At 35.6% G+C, this 25,799-nt stretch overlaps 1 protein-coding gene across 4 annotated transcripts in view; it reads left to right on the top strand.

Annotated features, from left to right (window-relative positions):
- LOC134540854 (DNA methyltransferase 1-associated protein 1) overlaps positions 1 to 19,223 on the top strand; it is a 76,728-nt gene extending 57,505 nt beyond the window's left edge. For all 4 annotated transcript variants that reach the window (XM_063383855.1, XM_063383857.1, XM_063383854.1 and 1 more), the window contains 2 exons: positions 10,007 to 10,161; positions 17,867 to 19,223. In XM_063383855.1, coding sequence (XP_063239925.1) covers positions 10,007 to 10,161; positions 17,867 to 18,019 — 308 coding nt within the window. In that variant the 3' untranslated portion in view covers positions 18,020 to 19,223. The remainder of the gene's footprint in view (positions 1 to 10,006; positions 10,162 to 17,866) is intronic.
- The last annotated feature ends 6,576 nt before the right edge of the window (positions 19,224 to 25,799 follow it).

The raw sequence follows: 25,799 nt of genomic DNA, 5'->3' as shown, positions 1-25,799 counted from the left end.
TATTTTCAGAAAATAAATAAAACACGAGTTTTGTTGTAAAACGTATAGCTAGCATTGCATATTCGGTTTTTTTTTATAAGTTAATGTATTTGAGTGCTGCGCCTAGCTGACGTCGTTGGATTGCTAGTGGCAAAGAGCGGTGGTGGATTTTTTGCAAGAGTTTGACCGTATTTTATGACCCTACCTGTGAGAGGGTGTTCGTACCAGAAATCCTAACGGTTAAGGAAACTATCCATACTCTGTAGTCACGTACGGGTGTGCTACTCGCGCAATATCGTCAAATATCACAACTTTTCGGGACGTTCGGTCATTTCTCGGTTAGCTCTGGTTTCACCATAGTAAACGTAACAAAATCTTGTCTGTAGTGATTTCATATTCCTATTACCGTAGCAGTATGACGTTTGAGGACAAACCATGTTTGCTGTATACTGAGAGCCTACTTAAAAAAAGTATTTATAGAGTTATTAAATTATTTACGAAACACAGTTTTGTGGATCGTTTGGGAAATTATCATTTAGGACTTAACTGCTCGTTATTGGTGTGATCACAAAGGTTACATCGGTAAACTTTTGACATGTTACTAAGAAACGTTTATTCTACAACAGTACAAAGTTTCTGCTTTGGGATAATTTTCCATGTTTCTTAACAGCGAAATTCATCCCTACCCCAAGCCGACTTCGGCAACCTCACAGTAGTACACACTACACGGCTCGGATAGCTTCAGCGGCCAAACAAATTGTATGAAAACCTTAGCAAATATACCCATTTAAAGAAGAATAAATATGCAACAAAGTTTATTAAAAGCGATTTTCACGTAGGGCTCTTTATATTTATGTAAGATGTATTAACTTTTCCGTAAAATTGAATGAAAATGAATTTCTCAACTTTAATGATTTAAATTGTCTATTTTATATTAAGATGTTAAAACTGTGTACTTTTTATCACTATCCTCAGATAGGGCAATGTTTATAGATTATTTTGAGTTCCATACTGTCAGTCTACTCCATAAACTGCATTTGCAATATCCATTATTGTGGATCGTTGCAAAAAATTGTCATTTTGGGCTTAACTTCTCGTTTTTGGCGTGACGCACAAGGTTTGCATCGGTAAACTTTTGACATGTTACTAAGAAACGTTTATTCTACAACAGTACAAAGTTTCTGCTTTGGGATAATTTTCCATGTTTCTTAACAGCGAAATTCATCCCTACCCCAAGCCGACTTCGGCAACCTCACAGTAGTACACACTACACGGCTCGGATAGCTTCAGCGGCCAAACAAATTGTATGAGAACCTTAGAAAATATACCCATTTAAAGAAGAATAAATATGCAACAAAGTTTATTAAAAGCGATTTTCACGTAGGGCTCTTTATATTTATGTAAGATGTATTAACTTTTCCGTAAAATTGAATGAAAATGAATTTCTCAACTTTAATGATTTAAATTGTCTATTTTATATTAAGATGTGAAAACTGTGTACTTTTTATCACTATCCTCAGATAGGGCAATGTTTATAGATTATTTTGAGTTCCATACTGTCAGTCTACTCCATAAACTGCATTTGCAATATCCATTATTGTGGATCATTGCAAAAAATTGTCATTTTGGGCTTAACTTCTCGTTTTTGGCGTGACGCACAAGGTTTGCATCGGTAAACTTTTGACATGTTACTAAGAAACGATCATTCTACAACTGTATTAAGTTTCTTCTTTGGGATAATTTTCCATGTATTAAAAACCTTTGTTTCTTTACAGCGAAATTCGTCCCGACCCGAGCCTACTTCGACAACCTCGCAGTAGTATAGACTACGCGGCTCGGATCGCTTTAGCGGTCAGACACATTGTACCAAGCTCTCAACAAATAAACTAATTTAAATTTTAAGAACTTTGCAACTACTTTTATTTAATGTTTTCACATCGGGCTCTTCGTGTTTTTGTAATACGTATTTCCATTTGTGCCCTTTTTTTCCATAACACCTCTCTTCTAATGTTATTGAATAAATATCATATTTAGTCAAACGTAGTGAAAGATTGTTATATTTAATCATTGAGAATAATGTTTTGAGTAAGTTTTGGTTTGCTATTCTGAAAGTATACTATAGTAATTACGTTATAGTGCCATATTGTTGAGTGGTCAATAAAGTATTATTTAGGACTTAACTTCTCGTTTTCGGTGTTCCGCGCAAGGTTTGCGGAGGTAAACATTTCAAATGTTGCTAGAAAACTTGAATGTTACCACTGTTTTAAATTTCAGTTAGGGGCAAATTTTACAAAGATTAAAAATCTTCGATTTCGTGGGAGTGAGAGTGGCCACAGCGCTTGCGGCTGTGGCTCTGTCGCAGTGCGTAGACGACATTGATACGCTCGGGAGTCTCTAGTGATCCTATAAACTAATCTAGACTTTTGGGAGATATGTCCCTGTAAAGCTTAAGAACTATACAACAACTTTTGTTTAAGAAATATTTGCGTAAGACCCTTTATTTGTAAGTGAATTGTCTTTTTATCGCCTTTACTGATGTAAAAAAACTAATTTCATTAATTAAACATTTTTTTTCTTACCTTTATTATCAACACTTAGAACTTTATTCATTATAAATGTGAGTAGTAGTGCTTTAAGATTATTTTCATATAGCTATCGAGAGTCTACGGTAAAAAGTGCGTAAATGGGAAGCATTTTAATGAACTGCTGCAAGTCGCTGTCATCTAGGACTTAACTGCAAATTTTCAGTGATACGCACAAGGTCTACAGCGGTAAACTTTCGGTATGTTATTAAGCATAGTCGACTCTACCACTGTGCAAAAATTCAGCTTTGGACAAATTTTTCACAGGTTGAAACCTTTGTTTCCTGGGCTATGGCGAGTGACGTGTCTGGCTGGCATTCGGCTGGACGAGGGGGAAGGGGGGGATGCAAGGTCAGCACGATCTTATCTTTCTCTCTTTGGCTGTTGTAAATGACCGTGAACTAATTGCAAGGCAGTGCTGTATTTTTTTAAGCCGAAGACACTAATTCGAATACGGCCGGCCCTTACCGTGAACGGCCTTAACCCAGCTGCATGCCGGTGTCTGAGAAGCTTGACAAGACCTTCCGGGCTTTTAATCTCTAGTCCGTGATTATCTCGGTCCTGACCATCACGTATTAACGAGTTTTTACTGTACGTCAATAGGATGTGTTCCAAGGAAAATGTAAACAGGCCAAGTAAATTGTAAGCATTTAAGTACTACATTTACATCAATATTTTTCCTCGAATCCCGAATCTTTTCCCTTGAATTTCGAATCTTTCGAATACTAGAGATTCGGTGGGATTCGAGGATTCGAGGATTCGACCGGCCCATCCCTAGTTTTTTTCTAATGTTATGCAGATCTGTTTTTTCTACTGTAAACATACAAGTCACATGTATCAACACCTGTTACATACATTAATATCTGACACTGAGTGTAATAAATATTATTTTTCTTTAATGTAATGTTTCCCCTTTCGTCTAGAAGTAAATATTTCAACGAAACATTTCCTGCCTCATCTATTATGCACCTATCTTTACATGAAATTGGATATTTTACTTCTAATACTTTTTTTGCCTTGCCTCCACTAACTATGATGCCATCTGGACACTTTCGTATCATATGTTCTTTGATAATGGCCTATGGCTTCAGAATCCATGTCTTTTCTGTATTTCACATTTCTAGCGGCTACACCAACTAGAACTTTGTTAGACTCTACCAAAAACCTATTTGCTAACGAGTCAAAAGTTTCTCTTCTTACTTTTATGTGATGAGCCTTGTTGCTCGCCGAGATGCGGAGTTTTCTTTCAGTGAACCATTCTGATCATTCTGCCTGCTTCCGTGTTGCTACAGAAATATTGAGTGCCTTCTCATTACTAACACTCACATAGTTTTCGTAGAATGACTGTTCGCCATCATTAAATGGTCGAAATGCTAACTTTGTTGTCAAACTATTACACTGATTTTGTAGGATTTCTTTAGTTATATTTTTACATTCATCCAGCACTACTGAGCTTTCCTCTGATTCTAATAAATAAATAATTACACTTTTACAGTCACGTTCCTCTTCTGTTCTGTTTTCTGCTTGTAACATTTGATACAGAGGACAAGCGATATTAACAATAGTATCCAATTCTAAAGGAGAAGCGGCTACAGAATATTTTAGTTATTTTTTAGGAAATATTTCACTTATTCGCTTTCCCTTTGAATACTTTTCTTTCGCAGCCCTAGTGGAACATGGTTTTCCCCATGTTTGTGGAATGTCAGTCTTCGAAGTAATTTGTTCATTAACATAGTAAATAACTGCAGCAATGTGCTTACAGTCGCATCCAAGTCCTGCCGGGCATGGGCAGTTTCTGTTTATAATATTTCTTCCGCCGTCAACCTACGAAATCAAATGAAAGGTTAAATAAACATTAACATTTAAACAATAGGCACTGAAGTATAAACGTAAGGAAATAAAATACTTACTTCAAGAGTGACAAGGTACGGTGGAAGATTAACAGATGTTTGCCGAATAACTTCTGCTTTTAATAGAGAAACGTCACCTCTCTTTATTTCCTCTACATTATTCACATGGCCACTGATACAAATATTTTTCCCTTTCGATAATTTATTCTAGTATTTTTAATCGGTAGGAAACCACACGTAGTTTCTGTATCACACATGATTACAAACTGATTGTCAGCGCGCTGTGTGTCTCGGAGAGAAGCAGGCAAGTCGCGCGCGGCAGTCCCTCAAGTTGTTTCGAAAAGAAACACTACGCAGCGCCACCAGTACGATTTTCAGACCCGTGCACGGTGCCTATAACTACACAATTTTACTCTGATAATGAGTCGTCCCTTCTCCCCCCCTCCCCCCCTCCTCCTTCTCAGTAACGGTACTGGAAGTCAGGAAACTTTAACTTCCACCAGGTTTTTTTTGCAAAAATCATTGTTTTGTTATGCCTCACTTCAGTTTATAGCTCCATATACAGTTGAAGACTGTGAATTTACATCATGTGGAAATTATCTGTGAAAAGATTTTAACGTTCTAACACAGAAAAATCTGCTCTTTCCAGCAAATAATAGATATTTCTTTTAATTTTACTATTATATGTTGAAAATGACTGGGAAATGATAATTTTTTCTAAATATTTTATATAAAGGTCCTAAAAAAATTTTATCAGGTATTTGTAGCCACCCTCATAAAGGTAATTATTGCTGTCCAGGGAGACAACCACACAAAGTTTTAAAAGTTAAGGAAGTTCTCCCGTAAGACAAAGCTTCATTTGCCATACTGGAGGTTTTTTTTGGGTTTTTTCTTTCTAGATTCTCGATACTCATAGAAAAAAGTTCAGAAAATTTGACTGTAGAGGTAAATTTGTATACACTTACCATGCTGCCGAAAATGGAATAGAAACTTCGTAAAGAGTGACCACGATGCCATTAATAATGCAATAATTGTGATCTTAAATATTTGCCTGCCCTTTAACAAGCAACAGGGTAGTTACTAGTTGTATGAACTAATGTAAAACGGTCAGTGTGCGAGGTCACTTGGCTAGTGGGTTCTAGCCACGCCACAGGCGAAGGGTTCACCCGCATCTCGGTTGCCGTAATCAGGGTAGCTGTCTCCTGTTGAGACTGCTGCCCTGAAGTCTGCGTCTGCATCGACCAAAAGTCAGTGAATCCTTCGAACTCGGCTATTGTCTGTCGCAAGCTGATATTGTGGTACAGAGCAAATGGTTCACACTGTTTGACACTATCGAGCGTGTTAACATTTAAGTTGTTATTTTCTAGGGGTGCACGAGTGCTGAAAATTTTCGAGTCTATTTTTAAGTACTTGACTCCACGCCTAATTATAAAGCTCGAAAAATTTGATAAGTTTACTGTTTGGTCTAGGGAAATAAAACACTCTTGAAATGTATCCCACAATCTCTCAAATACATATTGCAGGCATATTTATAGCTTCAGTTCAAGAGCTGTCAGACAATTTTTGAGCATTTGTGAGTGCAATGTCAAGGAAAGAATAACCAAGGAATAATGTAGAGGAACTTATAAGTGACTGTTACGGACAATATTATATGGTGAAACCCAAATAACTCTGAACAGAATGTCTTAATACACCATAAATCATATCAATACACCATAAAGCACCAAAAAGCAATTAAAATCATGAAACTAATCAGCATTTTCAATCAAAACTTACCTCTAGTGACAAATACTTAATCTTTTAAATATTAAATTGAATGAAAGTAATTTATTTAGTATGATTTTTGTACCACAGTTCAGTAAAAAAAAAAAAAAAACTGGAAAAAGTTTACTTTTTAAAATCTTGTAACTGTTATTATTTATTCATTTTTACATTACAACCTTAGAACATTTTTCAAACTCAGAAATACTGAACATTTTTATTTTATTTGTTCTGAAAAGTTTGACATGCTTATTACAAATCATTATATTGAATAAGTGCATCATGTTTGTCAAAATGACACTGTTTTGGAGAAAATAGTATCATGGAACATTTAAGTATCATTTTTGTTCAGTAATATTGTCACACAGTATTTAAAATTAAATAAAAAATACAATAAATTAAATAAAAGAAATCAATAAATTGAAAACTATAATGAGTTTTCTTTAACTTAATTCAGGGGAAAACTGCGCTGCCCGTCGTTCCTATATCCCTTCCTTGGAAAGCCGTATCCTTGATCTGTCTTGCAGTGTCTGGCGGCGAGGTGAAGTTGCCCTGTTTACCTTTTTCTGACTGCCAACTGGTGAAGTTAATTCGAGCCCTGTTCGAATCAGCACTTTGTTGCCGAGTGGTGTACGAAGGAACTACTGGCCTTTCAGCTTCGTTGATCGACGTCCTGCTCAGCCGCTCCAGCCTGTCGAAAGCGAGGACCTGCTCGATGCCCATCTCTGCTTGGAGGTATCTCGTGCATTCAAACTTTTGAGGAAGGTGAGATTCCAGAGATTTACTCCTTTCGTGGTCATTTTTTTCTGTGTGTAATCTGGCTTGTAAATTCCCTTGAATTTTCATACTCCAAAATGGTTGCCTGAACTGGTGTTTTAAAGTCTTTTATGAGGTAACACCTCCCACCAATAGTACCCATGCAATTCAACTTTTCTTCCTCGCTGAGTCGGAACATGGCGGCGTTCTCTTAGAATCTCTTGGGGTTTTCGTTTTCTCCGGCGGAGTGCCTGGGCATGGCCTCGGATTGAGCACCGTGGTGTAAGTCACAGTAGAGTAGGAGGGGACTAGAGTAGGAGGGGACTAGAGTAGGAGGGGACTTGGAGCCCAGTGGCTTTAAGACACTGCTTCTAGGAACATCGGTGATAGTGAGGGTCGTTGTGGAACTGGTGCTGGAGCAGGTCAAGTTGTCTTGTAGTAACTGTAGCCTGCCGACTTGCTGTTCAACATCTGAGGTCAGCTCTGTGTGCTGCTGTGCAAGGTTGTACCTGAGTGGTACGCTGGTTGATTGTCTCACTCACCATTGTCTGATACATAACCTGTGGTTGATCTTGGCCACTTCGGGTTTGTTTGGTTCTTTCTAGCCACCCGAACTAATTGTTCTGATGTCTAGCTAAGCCGGCTGGCCAGCTCTGTTTCCAGTCTTCTGTGCTGATTCCTGATGTTGGTACTGAATGGTCTGTAGTTGCTCCTCATTGTGAGCTTTTCCACACTAGTTTCGACATTCTGCAGTTCCCGTTGTAGGTGAGCATATAATGCTTCAAGCCCCTGCTGTATATTAGTTTCTAGGTTATGACTTTGTTCCCGCATATCTGCTTGTAGAGTTTCCATGTTATAATTCTGTTCATGCATGTCTGCTTATAGGCTAGTTTTTGTCTCTTGCATGCTTGTTTTTTCCTCTCGTGTATGCTAGTTTTCAGATCTTGAAAGATGTTCCGTATCATAGTCCCTACACTAGTTTGTGCTGGGTCGCTTGAGAGAACACCATGACAGTCAGTGTTACGGCCTAGGAACTGAACCCTCAGTAACCATGTGGTCAGCCGCTCCGGCATGTTTTGTGGCCACAGACTGTGGTAGGTATGAACTGTGAATGTGGCTGTCTGTGAGGTGAATGGCGTGTCGGTACGACTGATCCTACTGTGCTGCTATGGTGACTCTGACTCCTAAATCTACTCCTTCCCCTTGTTTTCGTTACAAACAATAATTTTAATACACACGGACTTCAACAAAAATATCTTTTGTAGGCCCCACTAGTTGGTGGCCACTCTGTAACTTACGTGAACGTACTTGTGCGAATATGAACAGAACTATGATAAAGATATAACACATGTGTTGTGCGATATTATAGTGTGATGGCCATAGATTTAAAAATTGGTTGTCTGTAAAGTCGGTTTACGGACGATAGTTTAACGTGACAACGTTATAACAAAACATTGATGAATTGATTGATCCAGAAGAAAAGGAAATATCATATTCGGGCTGAGACTGAGCCGTAATAGGTTTTTGCAACCAAACCAGTTAGGCATTAAAAATATTATATTCTTTGAGGAAGAAAATTTTTTTTTTAATTTTTCTCTCTTTTGTATGATAAAATCTACCTCTGCATACTTTTATGAATAACATTGAATCATTTTTATTGACTTATCACTATTTTGTATGGATACAGTTTAATTAATAAATTTTCTTTTATTTGCATTCATTAATTCAAATATATTTATTATTTTTGAAATTTGGTGTGTGCCGTATTTATTTTTACAAGTACAAAAAAAAATTCCGCAGCTGCCGGGATTCGAACCGACAACCCTTGGATTGGAAGTTAGCGGTGCTGACTGCCAGGCCACAAGTCCATGCTTGGAATCTAGTTGTTTCAGATGGTATATACATATTTATAAAAATTTTGCTCACGGTAGGGGAATAATATTATTTCCTTTTTATAACACGATTTTATAACAAATACGCATCCCAAATACACCAAACTTATTTATAATGTGTTACAATATTTTTTAAAACATTGTGCAAAAGATCTCGGGTGTAATTTGAATTATTATGTGTAACTGTACAACACCATTGTTAGTCAAAACATATTTGAATATTCAACATTACTTTTAAATAACCGTACCGATTGTGCTGAAAATCGGTGGACAATCGTTAAATTACATACTATTAGTAATTCAAACTACGAAAATATGATTGAAAAGTCAATTCGATGGTTGTTCCAATCGAGTGGAAGAGAGATGCCACGCATGCGTACAATGAGCATGAAGAGAGATGCCACGCATGCGTACAATGAGCAAACATGACACATCCGTAGTGGGACATCCGTAGTGGGACACTTTTTCGCGCATGCAGCCGGCGTTCATCGATTTATTAGACGTCACGTCAAAAAACTAAATACGAAGAGATTACTTTAACCAGTTCATATATATCTGGAATTATAGCACCAATTTAACATGCAAAAGCTGAAATACCTATATCCTTACAAGTAATAAATTAGATTTAACATTCATTATATTTAATGAGTAATTAAAATTTATCTTGAGTACTTTACTGAATTAAACAGTTAATTTTATACATGCATTTATACTAATACTGAATACTGAGTATTAATTTATTTATTTTAAATTGATTGAATTTGTACTTTTACTTCCGTATTTATAATATCATTCTAGTATTTTCATTATTTTATTGCTATTATTATTTGCATGCAAAATTAAAGTTAGTTAATTTTTATTATGGCATTCAAGTATGACTTCTAATGTCCGTACATAAATACACGCACTCATTAATACACACACACACACAAAATTTGATTCAGGCAAACTGATATTCACAAAGGCCTACTGTGTTTAACCTGGTGTGAGTTTTTTTTTCTATCTCCCTCTCCTCCCTCTATATCCCTCTCCCCTCCCCCCTCCCACCCTCTCCCTCTCCCCCTCTATCCCCCCTCTCTATCCCCCTCTCTCTCCCTCTCCCCAGTAATGTGCAGATTTACAGTGATTGTGTCATTGATTGATTTTATGTCTAAAATGATACCACAGTTGTTATGTAACGTTCCAGAAGCGAACCCGATCCCCACGGAGGAGGTCTGCCACCACTTCAACGAGCTGCGCAGCGACATGGTGCTGCTCCACGAGCTGAAGTCTGCCCTGGAGAACTGCGAGTACGAGCTGCACGCGCTCCGACACCACTACGAGGCCGCCAACCCGGGCAAGGTGCGTCTCGCACTTCCTGATCACTCAGGGCCAGTTTCCTTTTCAGAACAGGACATTTTGGTGTTATTGTTTTTATTTTTTTATGATATTACTGACGATATGATACTTTAATGTTCCGCGATAACTAATTTTTTTCAAAACAAGTGTCTTTTGACTGATACATGATGCACTTTTTTTCCAGATAACGATTTGTAATAAGCATATCTAACTTTTCGGAACTAATAAAAGTTTTTTTTTTTTTGCGTTTGGAATATATCCTAAATTTTAAAAAGTTAACTTTTTTCTATTTCTTTATTAAATTTTGATACAAACATCATGCCAAATTAATTTTTTTTTAAATATTAATTTTTAGAGTTTAGTTTTGATTGAAAAGGCTGATTAGTTTCATTAATTTAATTGAATTTGGGTGCGTTGTGGTGTATTAGCTTGAATTGTAGTGTTGTATGGTGTATGGGCATGCTTTTCGGTGATATTTCAGTTTTATCGCAATTCACCATATAATCTTGTCCCTAGTGATTACGAACCAGCATGTGGTGTGTGTTTCGTTATGAATGATGCACGATACAGGTGAGTCACAGTACAAATCAGCGACGTCAAACAAAGGGCTAGCAACCACTGAATAAATAACATTTGTGTTAAATAAACTATTGTGTCAGTGAAATATAAAAATTTTGTTTCACTGATAAATTAAATATATTTTTTAAATATTTTATTTATAGTTCAAGAATTTTAACTACGTATCTGTGATTTGTATGATAATTATATAATTTAAAGATGAAGTAAATTATATATTTGTGCCATCAATTTTGGATTACATATGTATTGCCAAAGCAAACATTTAATTCTGTAGATAAAAATACTACTGTAGTAGTTGCTAACGTCAAATGGTACTTTAAAGTTCATTGTAAATAGGTTTGGCTCCATAACAGTCCCCTTTATGATAGAAAGAAAATTGTGCCACTAAAATTTCACATTATTTAATACTTATTATAGTTAGATTACATCGCTAACCTCTTATTCGTTTCACTGTTTCACTCCATCAACTTATACACTCGTGCTATATAATGTAGCATCAGTGTGATAAATACCATCCAAAATGTTTGTTCGTACTAGAAGGTTACGGTACGTTACTTGGTCAGAGTTTTAACGAAAAACATTGTCTCGTAATCACGCAGATTTTCCTGCGGGAATCTCCACAACTTTCGGTGTTTCCATGTCTTTTGTATAGCTGTACTTAAATTGTTACGTTCTTTTTTTCTCAACTTTCATATCTCTTTGGAGTAACATTTATTTTCCGTGACTTTTTCTCTAAGATATACACATCTCTTTGGAGTTTTTACTAAAGTGTTTGCGTATATCAAAAATTAAAATCTACCTGGAAATGATTTTTCACACAGAGTTGGGACCTAGGTAGATCAATTTCTCGTCTACAAATGCAGCTATTCTGTAATTTTATGAAAATCATAACAGTCATTTTTGAGACTACAAATACATACAAACATTGTGCATTTAATAGTATAATATGATAATGATAAGAAACTAGAAAAATTATCATGGTTTTTTTTTATTTTTTCCCAAAATTAGCATCTATGATTTTATAAATTAGCTTGAATGACATTTTAAGTGCTAATTAGCAAAAAATTAGCACCTAAATTTAGATACTAATTTTTCCAGTCTCTAATAATGATAGGTATTTAGTGCCTCCTTTCTAGCTCAAAATGCACTGACAGTCAATTTTTTTCAATACATTGTATTGTAACTTCTAGCACTTTTGAACACGTTACTTAATTTTTAGATTCATAGATGGCAGTGTAGTCACAATTTTATGTGGGTATAGAAAAACAATGTTGGGTTTCCGGTCTTTCAGTTGTATGGTTGCTGGTCCTGACAATTAGACCAAACATTTAAATGCCCATCACTATTTAGCTAGTAAGTACCTGTCTACATTATAAATGATAGCAAGCCTAGGTATATCAAACTGTCCTCTTTTTAGAATTATGTCTTTTATTATTTAAGATTTTTTATGTCTATAACCTCATGTCATACATACTTTGTTTTCTCGTATAATCGTCACACTTTTTATTCTAAAATCAAGTTTGAAAAGTAGGGGTGCGACAATTATGCGGAAAAAAATTTTTTTTGCTAGATAAATTTATTTATAAAAACAAAACCAATTTATGGTAAGTACGTTTATTTAAAATGTGAAGTATGAAAGAGCACGCCAAACAATTTAAATTAATAAGTCATGCAACAAAAACCTTTCAACTTCAAATAAAAAAATAAAATCTGTGACCCAAATGCGAGCCGAACGAAGGCGTAACTATCGCCGTATACACACCACGAAAGAGTGTGGGCTATCAGATGTACAGCAAAACCCCTTATTTGCACTTTTCATGGAGACAAAGTAAAAAAGTGTAAAAAGCGGGAAAGTGTAAATAAAGGGAAAAGTATAAAAAGGAGTACAGTTTACCTTATTTAGAATTTTTTTTTTCCTTTTGTTTAATAGCACAAATACTATAATGCAGGTACAAACACACTAACAAATTTTACTTTAGTATTTAATCAATTATTAATTTACCACATTTGACAAAAATAAAAAAAAGAATGAAAGCCAAAATGTTTTTCTGATTACTTCCTAACAAAAAACTCTGAAATTTTCTCAGCTTGCTTTTTTGGCTGTTCAAGGAGATTATTTGCCTCTCCAAATTATAAATACAGTTGCAACCGGCAGGGTTTATAACAAATACGGGCTACATACACATTGCTCACAGTAAAAATTAAAAAAAAAAAAAAAAGGGCCGCAAATAGATTGAAATTTACCGCCAATAGCGCGCAGTACGCGGAGAAAGGTCATTGTACTCGGTCAGCTGCTGTAACGACCGGCCGCGCATGCGCAGTATAACTCACTCTATGCTCCGCCCAGACTCATGACCTGCCATCAGCAGCCAGCCAATAGACGCGAGCTTAGCGGAAAAAAATATAAGCTCCACCTCCCGTGTACCAATTTTATCCAGTTCTAATACCAGTTTATTGGTATACGCACCAGTTTTCTTGATGCCATGACATGTTTAAGTTTACATTTATCTTGATGTCTTGATACCAATAATTAATTATTTACGATTCCCAGAAATAAATGGTTGGTTTAAAAAATATGCGTCAACTGTACAATACTTCCGAAATTATAAAAGATGTATAAAACCGTTACCAAGACTCCGCTCATTTTATCTTGTGAAGTTTATGTCTCGTACCAGTATTTCGGCTAAGTTGTGACATAAATACAGTATCAGAACTTACAAGCAGCCACGTTTATACATTCGTGAGTTTACGTTTTTCCCTCGTGCATTTTAGATTGTCTCCTGCTATAATTACTCGTACTTTTATACGCCTAGGCTTAAATTATTACATGTTTAGAAATAAAAGCAACTTTTCATGTTCTAAAATATGTATATTTTGCGATTTGAAATGTTCATTGCCGACTAGAAACGTTACGTTTTTCACGATGTTTTTAGGCCTACTAGCTCCACTGTATTTTCTGGTTGTTTATGGTTTTTACGTGACGTAAATAGCGGGATGGATTCGATTTTTGAGACGTAATTCACGGGAAAGTATTGTATTGGACTAAATGGGAACTAAACGGGACCTGAAGAATATAGTGCAAATAACGGGAAAACGTAAATAACGGTAACGTAAATAAGGGGTTTCGCTGTAGTTAAATCGGCACTCGACAGAGAGCGCACGCTGCATGCACTCAGCGAGATATCGATATTCGACTATGTGTACATGCTCTATACGGGAAGCAACACAACCAAACATTAATGATTGCAACGAGCGCTGGCTACATTTTTGTAAGCAGTACACCGCGGCGACGCAGAAGAAAAGATGAACGTTATAACGTTTAAAAACTTTTTAAAGGAAAATTTACATATCAGACAACTACGTATTTCCGTTAATTAAATAAGTAAGAGGTAATGTCCCAATAAATATAAATTTCTATTTTAAAATACATTGTTTTATACGTAAAAAATAACCACACAAAGCGCTCTGAATCTAATAGCGGAACCAAAAACATTGTGCGATGTTTACGCTAGAGGTTTTTTTATCCAAATTTTGACGGCCAAAAATATGGGTGCGACGATTATGCGATAAAAGAGGGTACATAATTGATTAAGTTTTTATTTAGTATTATTGGCATTGATTTTATTATAGTTGTTGATAAAATAGTTTTAATTAAAAAGTAAGTCCTGATTCTTTTGAATTTATGAATGCAAAAGAATTGTTTCCTAAAAATTTGTCCAAGTTTTTGTATTTTGTCCAATGGAGAAAAAGTCATCTTTGTTTATAGGCACAGATGTTGTTAATATTTAGTGAATAGAAGGGCAGAAGTATTGAAATTGTAAAAAATTTTTAATTTCAGTTTTTGGTATCAATAAATGAAAACTAGGAACATTCAGTTTTTATTTCATTAAAACGTTCTCTTAATGAAAGGCAGTGTTTCTAATTTTTTTTTTCAGTTAACTGTTAGTTTACATGAAATTATTTCCTTAGTTAAATGCCAATTTATAAATAAAAATAAAATTTTAGAAAGCCAGTTGGAGGACATTGTAGTTTAATAGTGTGTCGCCAATAGTTGTGAAGGCATTTGCATGTGATGCTTCATGCTTGTGTGGTTCTAAAAACTTTCACTTTGTTTTACAGTATAATTTCCCTCAATAATGTAGTGTGACAAATGTTCAAAGCATTTTAGTAAAGCTATACACAGTAATAATAGATGAAAAGGCCAAAAATACTGTTAAGTTAGTACAGTAGAACCCTGTTATAATGTTTTTCAAGGGAGCACAAGAAAAAAACATAAGCAGTAAAACGTTATAAGCAGGTAATCTCAATTTAGCACTTAACAATGTTCGAGCTTTGTACCAATGTACTCACCAAGCTATGTTAACAACTTTAATGTTAAAACCAAAGATAGTATACTTGATACATGAATTTTCTGAAACAAGCGGACAATTTTTTAACTTCGTCTTGTTCCCTGGTTAAATTTTGTTTGTCTTTAAAGATACACTGCCACATTTTTTGTAAAATTATCTCACGATTCATGATGACAACATTAAGAGTGAGAACGTCTACTCCTTTGCCACCTGAAAATGTTTAATTTTGGGATTCCTACGTTTGAATGAAAAAAAAAAATTATTTGTAAGCAATAGAAAATACTTCTAGTTATGCCCTCGCTCAATGGTTGGCAACTTAAATATCGTAGGACTATGTACGTGCATCTGAATATCCACTGGAATGGCAAGGAAGAGAAGAGTTGACTAAGGGTGCCAACTGACACGTAACTATGAACATTGTGTACCTTCAGTCATTGTCCTTATGGGGGAAATATTGGGACTTTAAAAATATGACATTATAAGCAGGAACATTATACTAACAGGGTTCTACTGTAGTTAGCAGCCGAATGTTTGCAGGACAGGTGATATCCCATCACAGCTGGCATGCCACTATGTAGGGGCGTTTGTTTTGCCAGTGGGGTGTGGTTTGAGCAGGAAGCCACTAGGGAGGTAACTTAAGAGCATTCATCACAGCTGCTAAAACTGTGTTTTGCAGAAATTCACGAGTCAAAGTCGCAATGTGGTAATTTTCATATTGAAAAGAAGAATAAAAGATGACAAATATAAAAATGAACAATCAAAACGTTCTGGTGGATAACATTTTTTTATAACTAATTTTTATTAGTAATTCACTTTTATTCCACAATTAAAGTATTTACTTTTTTTGAACTGTTTTCAGACTTCTCCAAAAAAAAAAAAAGTGCGTGTAACTCAGTACGTGTGACCCTTGACTCGTAAGGCTTTCGTAAGGGATAAAATAATGGCAACGAAAGAAAAAGAGAAAAAGAAGACCATTGTTCTAAATAAACATGAATTAACAAAATTATTACTCATTTCAAAATAAGTGCTCAGGTTATCAATAATTATTGGTCCATCAATAATGATTATTAACAATAAATATTACTGACACTTGAAATAATCACACCATAAAATGTTATATTAAGATTTTCAGGACCCCAACTATAGCACGAAAACAATTTAAACTACAATTTATACATATTTTAAAAACTATTTATACAATTTAATAACAAGAAAACACAGCTTGTGAATTTTGGCTTTCATTTCTTTTTCAAGTATTTAAAAATCCTAACATTTTTGTAATTATTATTATTAATTTGTTTCAAATAGAAATAAATGAATATGAATAAACAAAATTACTACTCACTTCAAAATAACAGGTCAGGATATCATTAATAAAGGATTAATTAACCAAACCATTAAGAAAATATTTTATTAATATTAAAGCTAGGAATGATAATAATAAATTAATTTTTAATTTTATTTTATATAATGTATAGAACTATATGTTATCAAGCATTTTTCTTGACTAATTTTGTATTTATGCAAATATCACCGTACCATTGAGTTATAGTGCAACAGATTTTGCCAATAGGCTACAAGGACATACTACAATGTATTCACAGGCATTGGCAATGTTCTGCCGTCGAATGAATGAACAATGAATAACTTGTCCGCCGCTTTGCGATGCGAAAACTAAACAGCACGCACCTACCTCACAGTAATTATTTACATTATAACCATATTGCCACAGTGAAAATAAAAACAATATTCTACGCATAGGGTTTGTTTGAATTTTTTTTTAATCTTAGTTGGACTCAACATATTTACACATTTGTGGGCTCATAATTAAAATACTATGTGTGATATAGTTAATCAAATAATAATACGTGACAGTAATTACCCTGTCAAACTTAAGCATGAAAAGCATTATACCAGCAAAAATATTTAGTTACACAGCTAAAACAATACTCATATACTGTTTAACAATACTGATTTACACAAGTAATGAAGATGGCCAGTGTCGCGGTGCACAATAGCCTCAGACCCCGTTGTGTTGCCCTCTGCCCAAGTCGGGGTGGCGTCAGGCGCAGGCGGGCTTATCGTCAGAAATCTTTTCACGAAAACCTTGCATTAAAATTCGGCCTTGAAATATTACTCCATCGCACTCAAAGAAGTTTCACTTCAAAAAATGTTTCACAGATGAATTTTTGCACAGTGACAGTTAACTTTTGGCATGTTAATTGTTAAGTATGGTCGACTATGACTGTACCGCTCACCTTCAAACGGATTATTTGTTACATGTTTAAATTTTTATATCCTGGAGAAAAAAATGCTTTTCACAGCATTGATAAATGTAAGCTAGGATAGAAACTATATTTACTACCTATATTATAAAATGGTCATGCATTTGACCAGTTAACGTTTAACCATTGGAGACATTAAACTAGATATTTTGATAGCCACATTGCAACTTTCAAGATTAGTAGTTTAGCGAATTTACTAAATAAAAACACACGTAACTTCCGCCCTCCCCCTACTCTTCAGCCGTTTTACCCTTGTCGATATAAGACTGTTTAAAAATTCCCAACTCTCCTCCTTTTCAGACCTCGTCTGCCACGTTGCTCGCCTGGATTTATTTTTCTTTATCCCCATGCCTTCGCGTACAAATATCATTGAAATGGCAGAGCAAAAAAATTTTCCCTGTTGTTGTATCCTCTGAAAGACATGGTGACAACTGTGTAATGTTTGATGAAGAGGTTAAAGCGCAAAATATTTCTTGCTGTAATTTTTCCCCCCAGACGCTGCAGATCCCAGCCAAGGTGTTTGCGAACAGCGACGTGGCCCAGAAGATAATGCCGGTCGCGACCTTCGAAGCAGCGAAGCAACCGAGAGCCTCTTCAGAGATAATCGACGTCGTCGGGATCTCCCCGGGAGTGTCGAGTGTCACCTAGCAGATGTTCACGACGCTCGTACAACAGTCTGTTGGTTGATTGTGTCGAGAACGATGCTGACACATCTGCAAGCTGGCAATTGCAAATTCACAGACGTCGCGTTGACACCAGAGCCTAAATTGTTTCATGGAGTCTTTCAACTTTTGGATTTGATCTATATATTTTAACGTGTTCGTTAGCCCACAGTGAGCACAGTTTTAAAGTTCAGGACGTGTCAAGAGAATTGTGGTTCAGTCATTCAACTAAGAGGTACCGTGTGCTTCAAGGCCACTTGAATCTACAAATCCTCGGTCTCTAGTTAACACACATCTGTTGCTGCATGGCAAAATTTTTTTTTTTTTTTATGATCAGTGGTATTTAATCTTTAATTTTTTGCTCTAATGCATATTCTGAGTTATCCATAACAATTATTCACCAACAGGTGACAGTATCGAACTGTCAGGAGAAATTAATTAGCTCTGGGAAGGAGTTTTAAGGCTCCTCAACATGTGAGGGGTGATAGTACCAACATGGAAAATCGACAAAATGAATCAGTCAGTGGGAGGTAACTGAAATGTAGGCCTTTGAAAATACTATTTTTTTTTTTTTTTTTTTATGCAAAGCAAATATTGTTTCAAATAGAGAGTGTTGTTTTCTGCAAAGCTGTATTACACTTATTTGATCAAATACAGGATTGATTAAAAAAAAAAATTGTTTAACATTGATTAAGTAATTAACCAATTGGGCCGTTTGTAAAACATACAATAAAAATTATTAAATAACCATGCATAATATTAATATTGAGCATTCTTAAAAGCAAACAGAATGCCACATTTTGATTTTTTTAAGTAACCAACTTTATTCAAACAAAACAAATTCAAAACCAAAAAAAACATGAGCAAATCTTTGGCGTCCAGTGTTTTAAAATTCTGCATCACAACCAAAACTTCAAAAGAAATAAATAAAAATTTCCTGACGATGTCAAATCAAATATTAAAAAGAGCTCCGATTGATTTGCTAAGGCCTACTGGAGTGTTTCATTTAATTAAGAAGGATTAGGATTCGACCTTGCCAGGAAAGAATCCATAGCATTCTTAATCACCCCTTTAATCAATTATGTTCTTGGTGTAGGGGGGAGGGGGGGGGGACACAAACAGCTTGATTTGGTGCCAGATCACTGACTGTGCCGAACCGCCATTTTCAGAATTAAAGACTTTTTGCTGAACTTGGTGATCTATTTATTGATTGTATTTTCCAAAATGTCTCATTTGTTAGTTGGTCCAGCAACATAAAAAAAATTTATATGATTCTGTGCAAAACAAAATAGAAATGTTATATTTACACTCTTTATTGTGTTCACCTGTATTATACGTGATACTATGTAATATTTACACTCTGTATTGTGTTCACCTGTATTATACTTGATACTTGCAAATAAATAGGAGATACGGAAAGGGAGTAACTAATCACCTTTGACACTGGCGTGAAAAGAAGGAAAAAAGGTTTATTACTTAAACAGACGTGTCTAGATATTTTTGAGAACCCCTGAAAATAAATTCTAGTTGATTTGTGATTTTCCATAAGCTAACATGAATTATTGTACATTGGAATGGCACTGGTGTGTTGATAGATGGAGTCTATTTCTTCAACATGATTACCAGAGGAAGCCAGTCCATTCTGTGGCCGCATTCATGCATGCAAGGTTTTTTTTCTCTCACCATTTATCTAAAATCGACACATCAACAATTTGATCTTTAAATTCCATTTGTAGGGGTTTTGGTCATTGGTTTCATGCTGATTGGTTAAAACATTGTTTATTCTAAAAGCCACATTTCTGAAAATAAAAAAATTCCCAAGTGTGGGTAGTTTTCCATATCAAAGTTTGGTGTAAATCTAACAATTTGTAATAGCGTAAGAATGGTCGGTTAGGATAGCTACATTGAAAATACTTTAAAAAAGTGTGGATTGTTAGCTTAGCTATATTAAAAAATATTGTAAAATATTAATGGTTAGTTAGGAATTATCAATTTAAGATGAAGCTAAATTAATGCAACTTATTTGTATTGTAGCTAAATTAGCCAACCACACTATTTAAAAAGTATTTATAATGTAGCTTCACAATTCTCATTTCTCAGTTACTGAAGTCTATAAAAGATGATCTAGAAATATTCACAATTTTAAGTTATTCTAGCTGAAGTACTCAGCATTGCACGGGCTGAACACATAATATAAGGAATATCACTACCAAGTTTTAAGTCTGTAGGACAAACACTGGAAATTTAGATTTTAGAGTCCCACTGAATGCACTGCATGACTTGATGTAAACTTTTGGACATACACCATTGCCACATGTATATCTGTAGAAGAAAACTACAAAAAACCAAAAGACAAAACACACAAATTAAGCAAAAAATTGCTGTTGTCAACAGGATATATACACCACATAATATTCCATAACAGGAATATGGTCAACAAACAAAGAAAAACAAAGAAAATTGGACTAAGAGAACGAAAAAAAACAACCACAAATGACTAATTGAACCCCAAAAAATTCAGCACAACAGTTGAAACGAGACAAAACACAACAAAAAAAAAACAAAAAGATGAAACAAACACAATAGTTTTAAAACAGAAACAAGCCAGCACAACAGTTGAAACGAGACAAAAACACAACAAAACGAAAAGACGAAGCTTTTTGTTGTTGTTGTTGTTGTTGTTGTTGTTGTTGTTGTTGTTGTTTGTTTGTTTGTTTGTTTGTTTGTTTGTTTGCTTGAGTCCTGTGCCAGCTCTCGTGTAGAGTGCCGCCCAGAGACTCGTGCATTTTGATTTGGAGTACCTGGTCCACTGGACCTTTACCTCCTGCCTATGGGATAGATTTGATTACCTATTATTTGTGGCTTATGCCTTGCTTATGATTATTGTGGTTTTCTGCCCACCAACCCCCTCCATATGAATGGTGGTTAGTTAGTGTGACAGTCCACCATTTGTCCCTATGTGCATACCTAAATACCTAATTTATATTATTTATTTTTAATTTTATTTTATTTTTGATTTTATTTTTATTTTTTATATTAATTTTTGCCTATGTGCTTTTTACCGCTTTGGTAAGTCGGTCGTCCCTGTGTCTATTTTAATACATTACATACATTACATAATACATTTATTTTCTATGCCTACCCCCACCTAGGTAATATTTCGCCTAGATGGGGCTTCCCTGCTTGACTCTATGGCAGCGTCATTGTAATACATTACTTATACAGTTACTTACACTTCTACAATAATTATAGCCTACATACTGGGGATTGCTGCTTGTTACAATTTTAATCATTAATGTTTTCATTATCCTTAAAAGTTGAGCCCTACTAGTTTGAATTGACAGTTTCCTAATTGTATATTGCCCCTGTTGACCTAGAGGCTGTCCCCCGTTTTCAGGGTTCCTGACAGACCCATCCGGCTAGCATGGCGCTCGAGGGTGTTACTCACCACCGGCACTGGCCCTGTCAGGCAGTCCCCTACTTAGGTTCTCCCCCCCAGGTCGTCCTTGTTTTTGTGTTGTGTGCTATTATTTATATTAACCTTTTCTTATCTTTGTTGCTGTACACCCCTAATTTGCATACAGCAGGGTTCCTGTGTCCTTTAATTTTTTGGTAGAATTTTTCTCTAATTTCTTCAATTTTTTGTTTTATTGTTTTCATATTTGTTTTGTTGTGTATTTCTTCATTGCTTCTTCCTCTTTCACTCTGTAACATGATTCGGAGGCATTTGTTTTGGGCTACCTGTAGCTGTTGTATGTGCATTTTTGCTGCCTTTCCCTAAATTTCATTTCCATACAACATGGCTGTTCGTATTACTGATGAGTAGAGTAGTAATTTCGTTTTCATTTTTATGTTGCTTGATTTTAGCAAAGAGTATAATTTAAGCATTTTTCCTTTTGCTGCTTGTGCTGTCTTTTTCAGGTGCTGTCTCCATGTTAATTTTGAGTCTATGTATACTCCTAAGTATTTGATTTCTTTGACTGTAGGTACTGTTTTTTTTGTATAAGGTGATTTCATGTTTGTCAGGTTTTCGTTTCTTTGTGCATTCAAGTATCACACTTTTTGTGGGGTTTATTTTAATAGCCCACTGCTGCCAGTATTTTTCGAGCTTTTGTATGTGGCTTTGTACTAACATTTTTGCAAATCTTCTGTTCCTATCTTTGGCATATATGACGGTATCATCTGCGTAGATTGTCATGTTTGTGGCTTCTCCTTTCGGAATGTCTCTGGTGTAGAGCGCATACAGAAGAGGTGAAAGGGCTCCTCCTTGTGGTACCCCAGCCTTTATTTTTCTTATGGTTGATTTGCTTCCATTTAAGTTCACTTGAAATGTTCTGTTCTTTAAGTAATCTTTGATCAATTTCCAGTATACCTCTGGTATGGCTGCCTGTATTAGTTTTTGTATTAAAAACGTGTGATGCACCTTATCAAAAGCCTTTTCAATATCAATAAATATTGCAATGGTTGTTTTCTTTCTGTTTAGTCCTTTCAGTATAAATTTGGAGACCTTTGTTATTGCTTGTATGGTGGAATGGTTTTGCTTGAATCCAAATTGCTGGTTTGGTAATAATTTCTTTTCTGTTGCTATCTTCCTTATTCTTTTTGCTAGTATTTTCTCCAGTGTTTTTGCCATGGTGTTTAATAGGCTGATTGGTCTTCTGTTCTGTGGGAATTTTGGATCTTTGTTTGGTTTTGGTAATGTTATGATTTTTGCTTGTTTCCAGACTGTGGGAAATTTTGCTGTTTTTATTATTTTATTATAAATTGCCAAAAGATGCTCAAGTGCCTGAATTGGTAGTTTTTTAATTGCTTCATTTGGGATTTTGTCAGGACCTGTTGCCTTCCTGTTGGGAAGCGTTTTAATTGCTTCTAAAAGTTCTCTTAGAGTTATTTCTGGTACTTCCTCATTTGTGGAGTTTTCCAGTGTTTCCCTTGTTATTTTATTTGCTTTCCTTAGTTGGTCTTCTTCCACTAATTCGTGGTTTGGTTCGAATTGCATTTCCAGTGTATCTGCGATTGCTTCTGCTTTTTCCTTCGACGCGTAGCAGAGACCAGTTGTTCCATGTATAACAGGTGTGTGCGTTTTTATTTTTCGCCCTGCCAGTTTGCAATTTAGTTTCCATATATTATTCCGATCTTTCATTAAATCTTTGATCAAGTCTTCCCAGCATTTGTTTTCGTGTTCCATTGCTTTTTGTTTTATTTCTTTGTTTAGTTCTAGTATCTGCTTACGAGTGATTGGGTTGCTGTAAGCTTGGTTTATTCTTCTGGTTCTGTTTCTGGTCTTTATTAGCTGGTCTAGTTCTTCGTTGTTTTCATAGTTTATTCTTTTTGGCGATATCATTTCGGTTGCTTGCCTCATGTGCTCTTGAATGGTGTTTGTAATGATTTTTACTTCTGTTTCTATGTCTTCTATTTCTTCATCTATCTGTGGGTAGTCTTGTATGCTATCTTTGAATTTTTCCCAGTTTGTTATTCCTATTTTTCTTTCCAGTTTGTCTATTGTGCATGGTATGCTTATTTTTGCTATTATTGGTAGGTGGTCAGAGCTTAATTTCTGCAAGACTTCTATTTCTGTTATTAATTCTGTATTTGTGACAAAGAAATCTAGTATATCTGGTGCACTTCTGTGGTTCGGCGGATAATAAGTGGGTTCTTCTGGTGCTTGTATCCTAAAATTATAGGCTTCAGCTAGGTGTTCTAGCTCTTTTCCTTTTCTATTATACCTTTGATTTCCCCAGCTTGGTGATTTACTGTTAAAATCTCCTCCCATTATGTAGAAGGGAGCTTGTCTTATTATGTGTTCTATTTTTTCACTCATTTGTCTGTCTTTGGGGTGGCTGTAGCAGGCTGTGATGCTAATGTCTCCTTGTTTGTTTGGTATTATGACTGTTGTATTGTCTTCTTGTCCACCAATTGGCATGTGTCTTATACCATTTTTTATGAATATGGCTGTTCCTCCACCTGCTGGTATGTAGTACCTGGTTTTTTCCTGTAGTTTTGTTTCTGTGATTAGAACAATGTCTATATTTTCTTTGAACAGAATGGTGGCTAGTTCATATTGCTTGTTTTTTAGGCCGTTTGTATTCCATACCATCGTTTTGAGTTGTGTACTTTGTGTATTTCTTGTTGTTCTTACATTGTCCATTGTGGTTTCTTTGTCTTGTTTTTCTTGTTCTGGTTTATTTGCAATTTGTTCGGTTCATTTTCCTGCGGAATTGTTATTATGTCTATGTAATCTTGTTCTTCCTCGTTGGTTTGTGTATCTTGTTCTTCTTCTTCTTGTTCTTCAGTTTCCATTACAATTTTGTCCTTGCTGTATTGCTGTGTCCTTGTTTCTTGCAGTGTGTTTTCTTCTCTGTTGTATTGAAGCTTAGGGAAAGTAACTCTTGTAGTATTATGCTTTCTTTTTCTTGCTTGCTTTTACATGTGTTTACTTTCTTTTTGATTTGAAGTACTTTTTTTATTACATTTTTGAATTCTTCTGTGTTGATGAATTCCATGGCTTCTTGTAAGTCTTGTACTGCTGTAGTTTTCATTTAGTTTTCATTGGTTGCGAATTGTTCTTAGTTTGGAATGATTCATGCTTATTTTATTTTGCTTGTGTATTTTCCTTTTCCTGATTGTTCGCCCATTTTAATTTTATTTGCGGGAAGTTTTCTATTGTTTGTTTCGGAGCTTCTTGTGGTGTTTGCTTGTTTCGAGATTTTTCCCCTTGTTCCCATTTGGCTCGAACTTTTTCATCTTCACTTATTCTGATTGGGCATGCCATGCTGTTTGCTGTGTGTTGTGCCTTGCAGTTTGCACATTTTTGTTCTGATTGGTTTGCTGTGCATTCCTTTGTTCTGTGGTTTCCTGCACATTTCATGCATTTTTCTTGCTGATTGCAGCAGCTGCTGTGGTGTCCATACTGTTGACATTTGTAGCATTGTAATATTCTTTTGGGTTTGTTGTATTTTTCGGTGCTTACAACGAAGCCCCCCAGTCTGTTTAGGTTTATGAAGTGTTCTTTTTCTTGGGTTGGAATTTCTACTTTATACAGTGGCATGGGTGCTCTGACTTTTTCTGTTCCTCTTTGTTGCCAATTTGTCATTTGTGCTATGCTTATTATTTCGAATCCCTCCTCTTCGAGTAGTTCTCGCGCCTCTTCTGCAGTTATTGTTGCATGGAGGCCTCGTAAAACGCCTGTTGTGTAATTCGGCTTTTCCCTGAATGTGTAGCTGGGGATGTTTTGCGACTTTATAGCTTCTATGCATTTGTTGTGTGTGCTGATGTTGGGACACAAAATCTTGCCTCCTTCTTTTGTGAAAATAAGCTTTGTTGTTTGATCTGTGTGGTTTGCTATTATTTTTGCTGCTTTTCTAAAACCTTGTAAGGAGGTGACTACTATTGGTGGTGGTCTCTTCTCCTGCTCTGTGTTTGTTGGTTCGTTTTGCTTTTGTATTGTGCTAGTCGCGATTTTTTTGTAGTTGTTCCCTTCTTGTGGGCTGGCTTTTCTTTTGTTGGCTTCTATTGGAATTTGTGTTCCCTGCTGTACGCTTTTTAGGGGTGTCTTAGTTACTTTGTGAGTTGCTTTTTTAGTTATACAATTAAAAGTGACTTTAGCTTTGCTGCTTGTGGCTTGTGTGCCTACGCCACTCCCGGGACCCTTACAGTGCACAGGGGCTAAGCCCTCAAAGGGTGTATCTCCCGGAGTGGGGCCCCAGCTCCGCCTGACTTGCGGCGGCCTGGACACGACCTAGCTTGTCTGATTTCTTGTTGTGTAC

The sequence above is a fragment of the Bacillus rossius genome, chromosome 17 (assembly GCF_032445375.1).
Source record: "Bacillus rossius redtenbacheri isolate Brsri chromosome 17, Brsri_v3, whole genome shotgun sequence".
Taxonomy (NCBI): Eukaryota; Metazoa; Arthropoda; class Insecta; order Phasmatodea; family Bacillidae; genus Bacillus; species Bacillus rossius.
The sequence above is the reverse complement of the archived record's forward strand: the minus strand, read 5'-3'. Positions and strand labels throughout refer to the sequence as shown.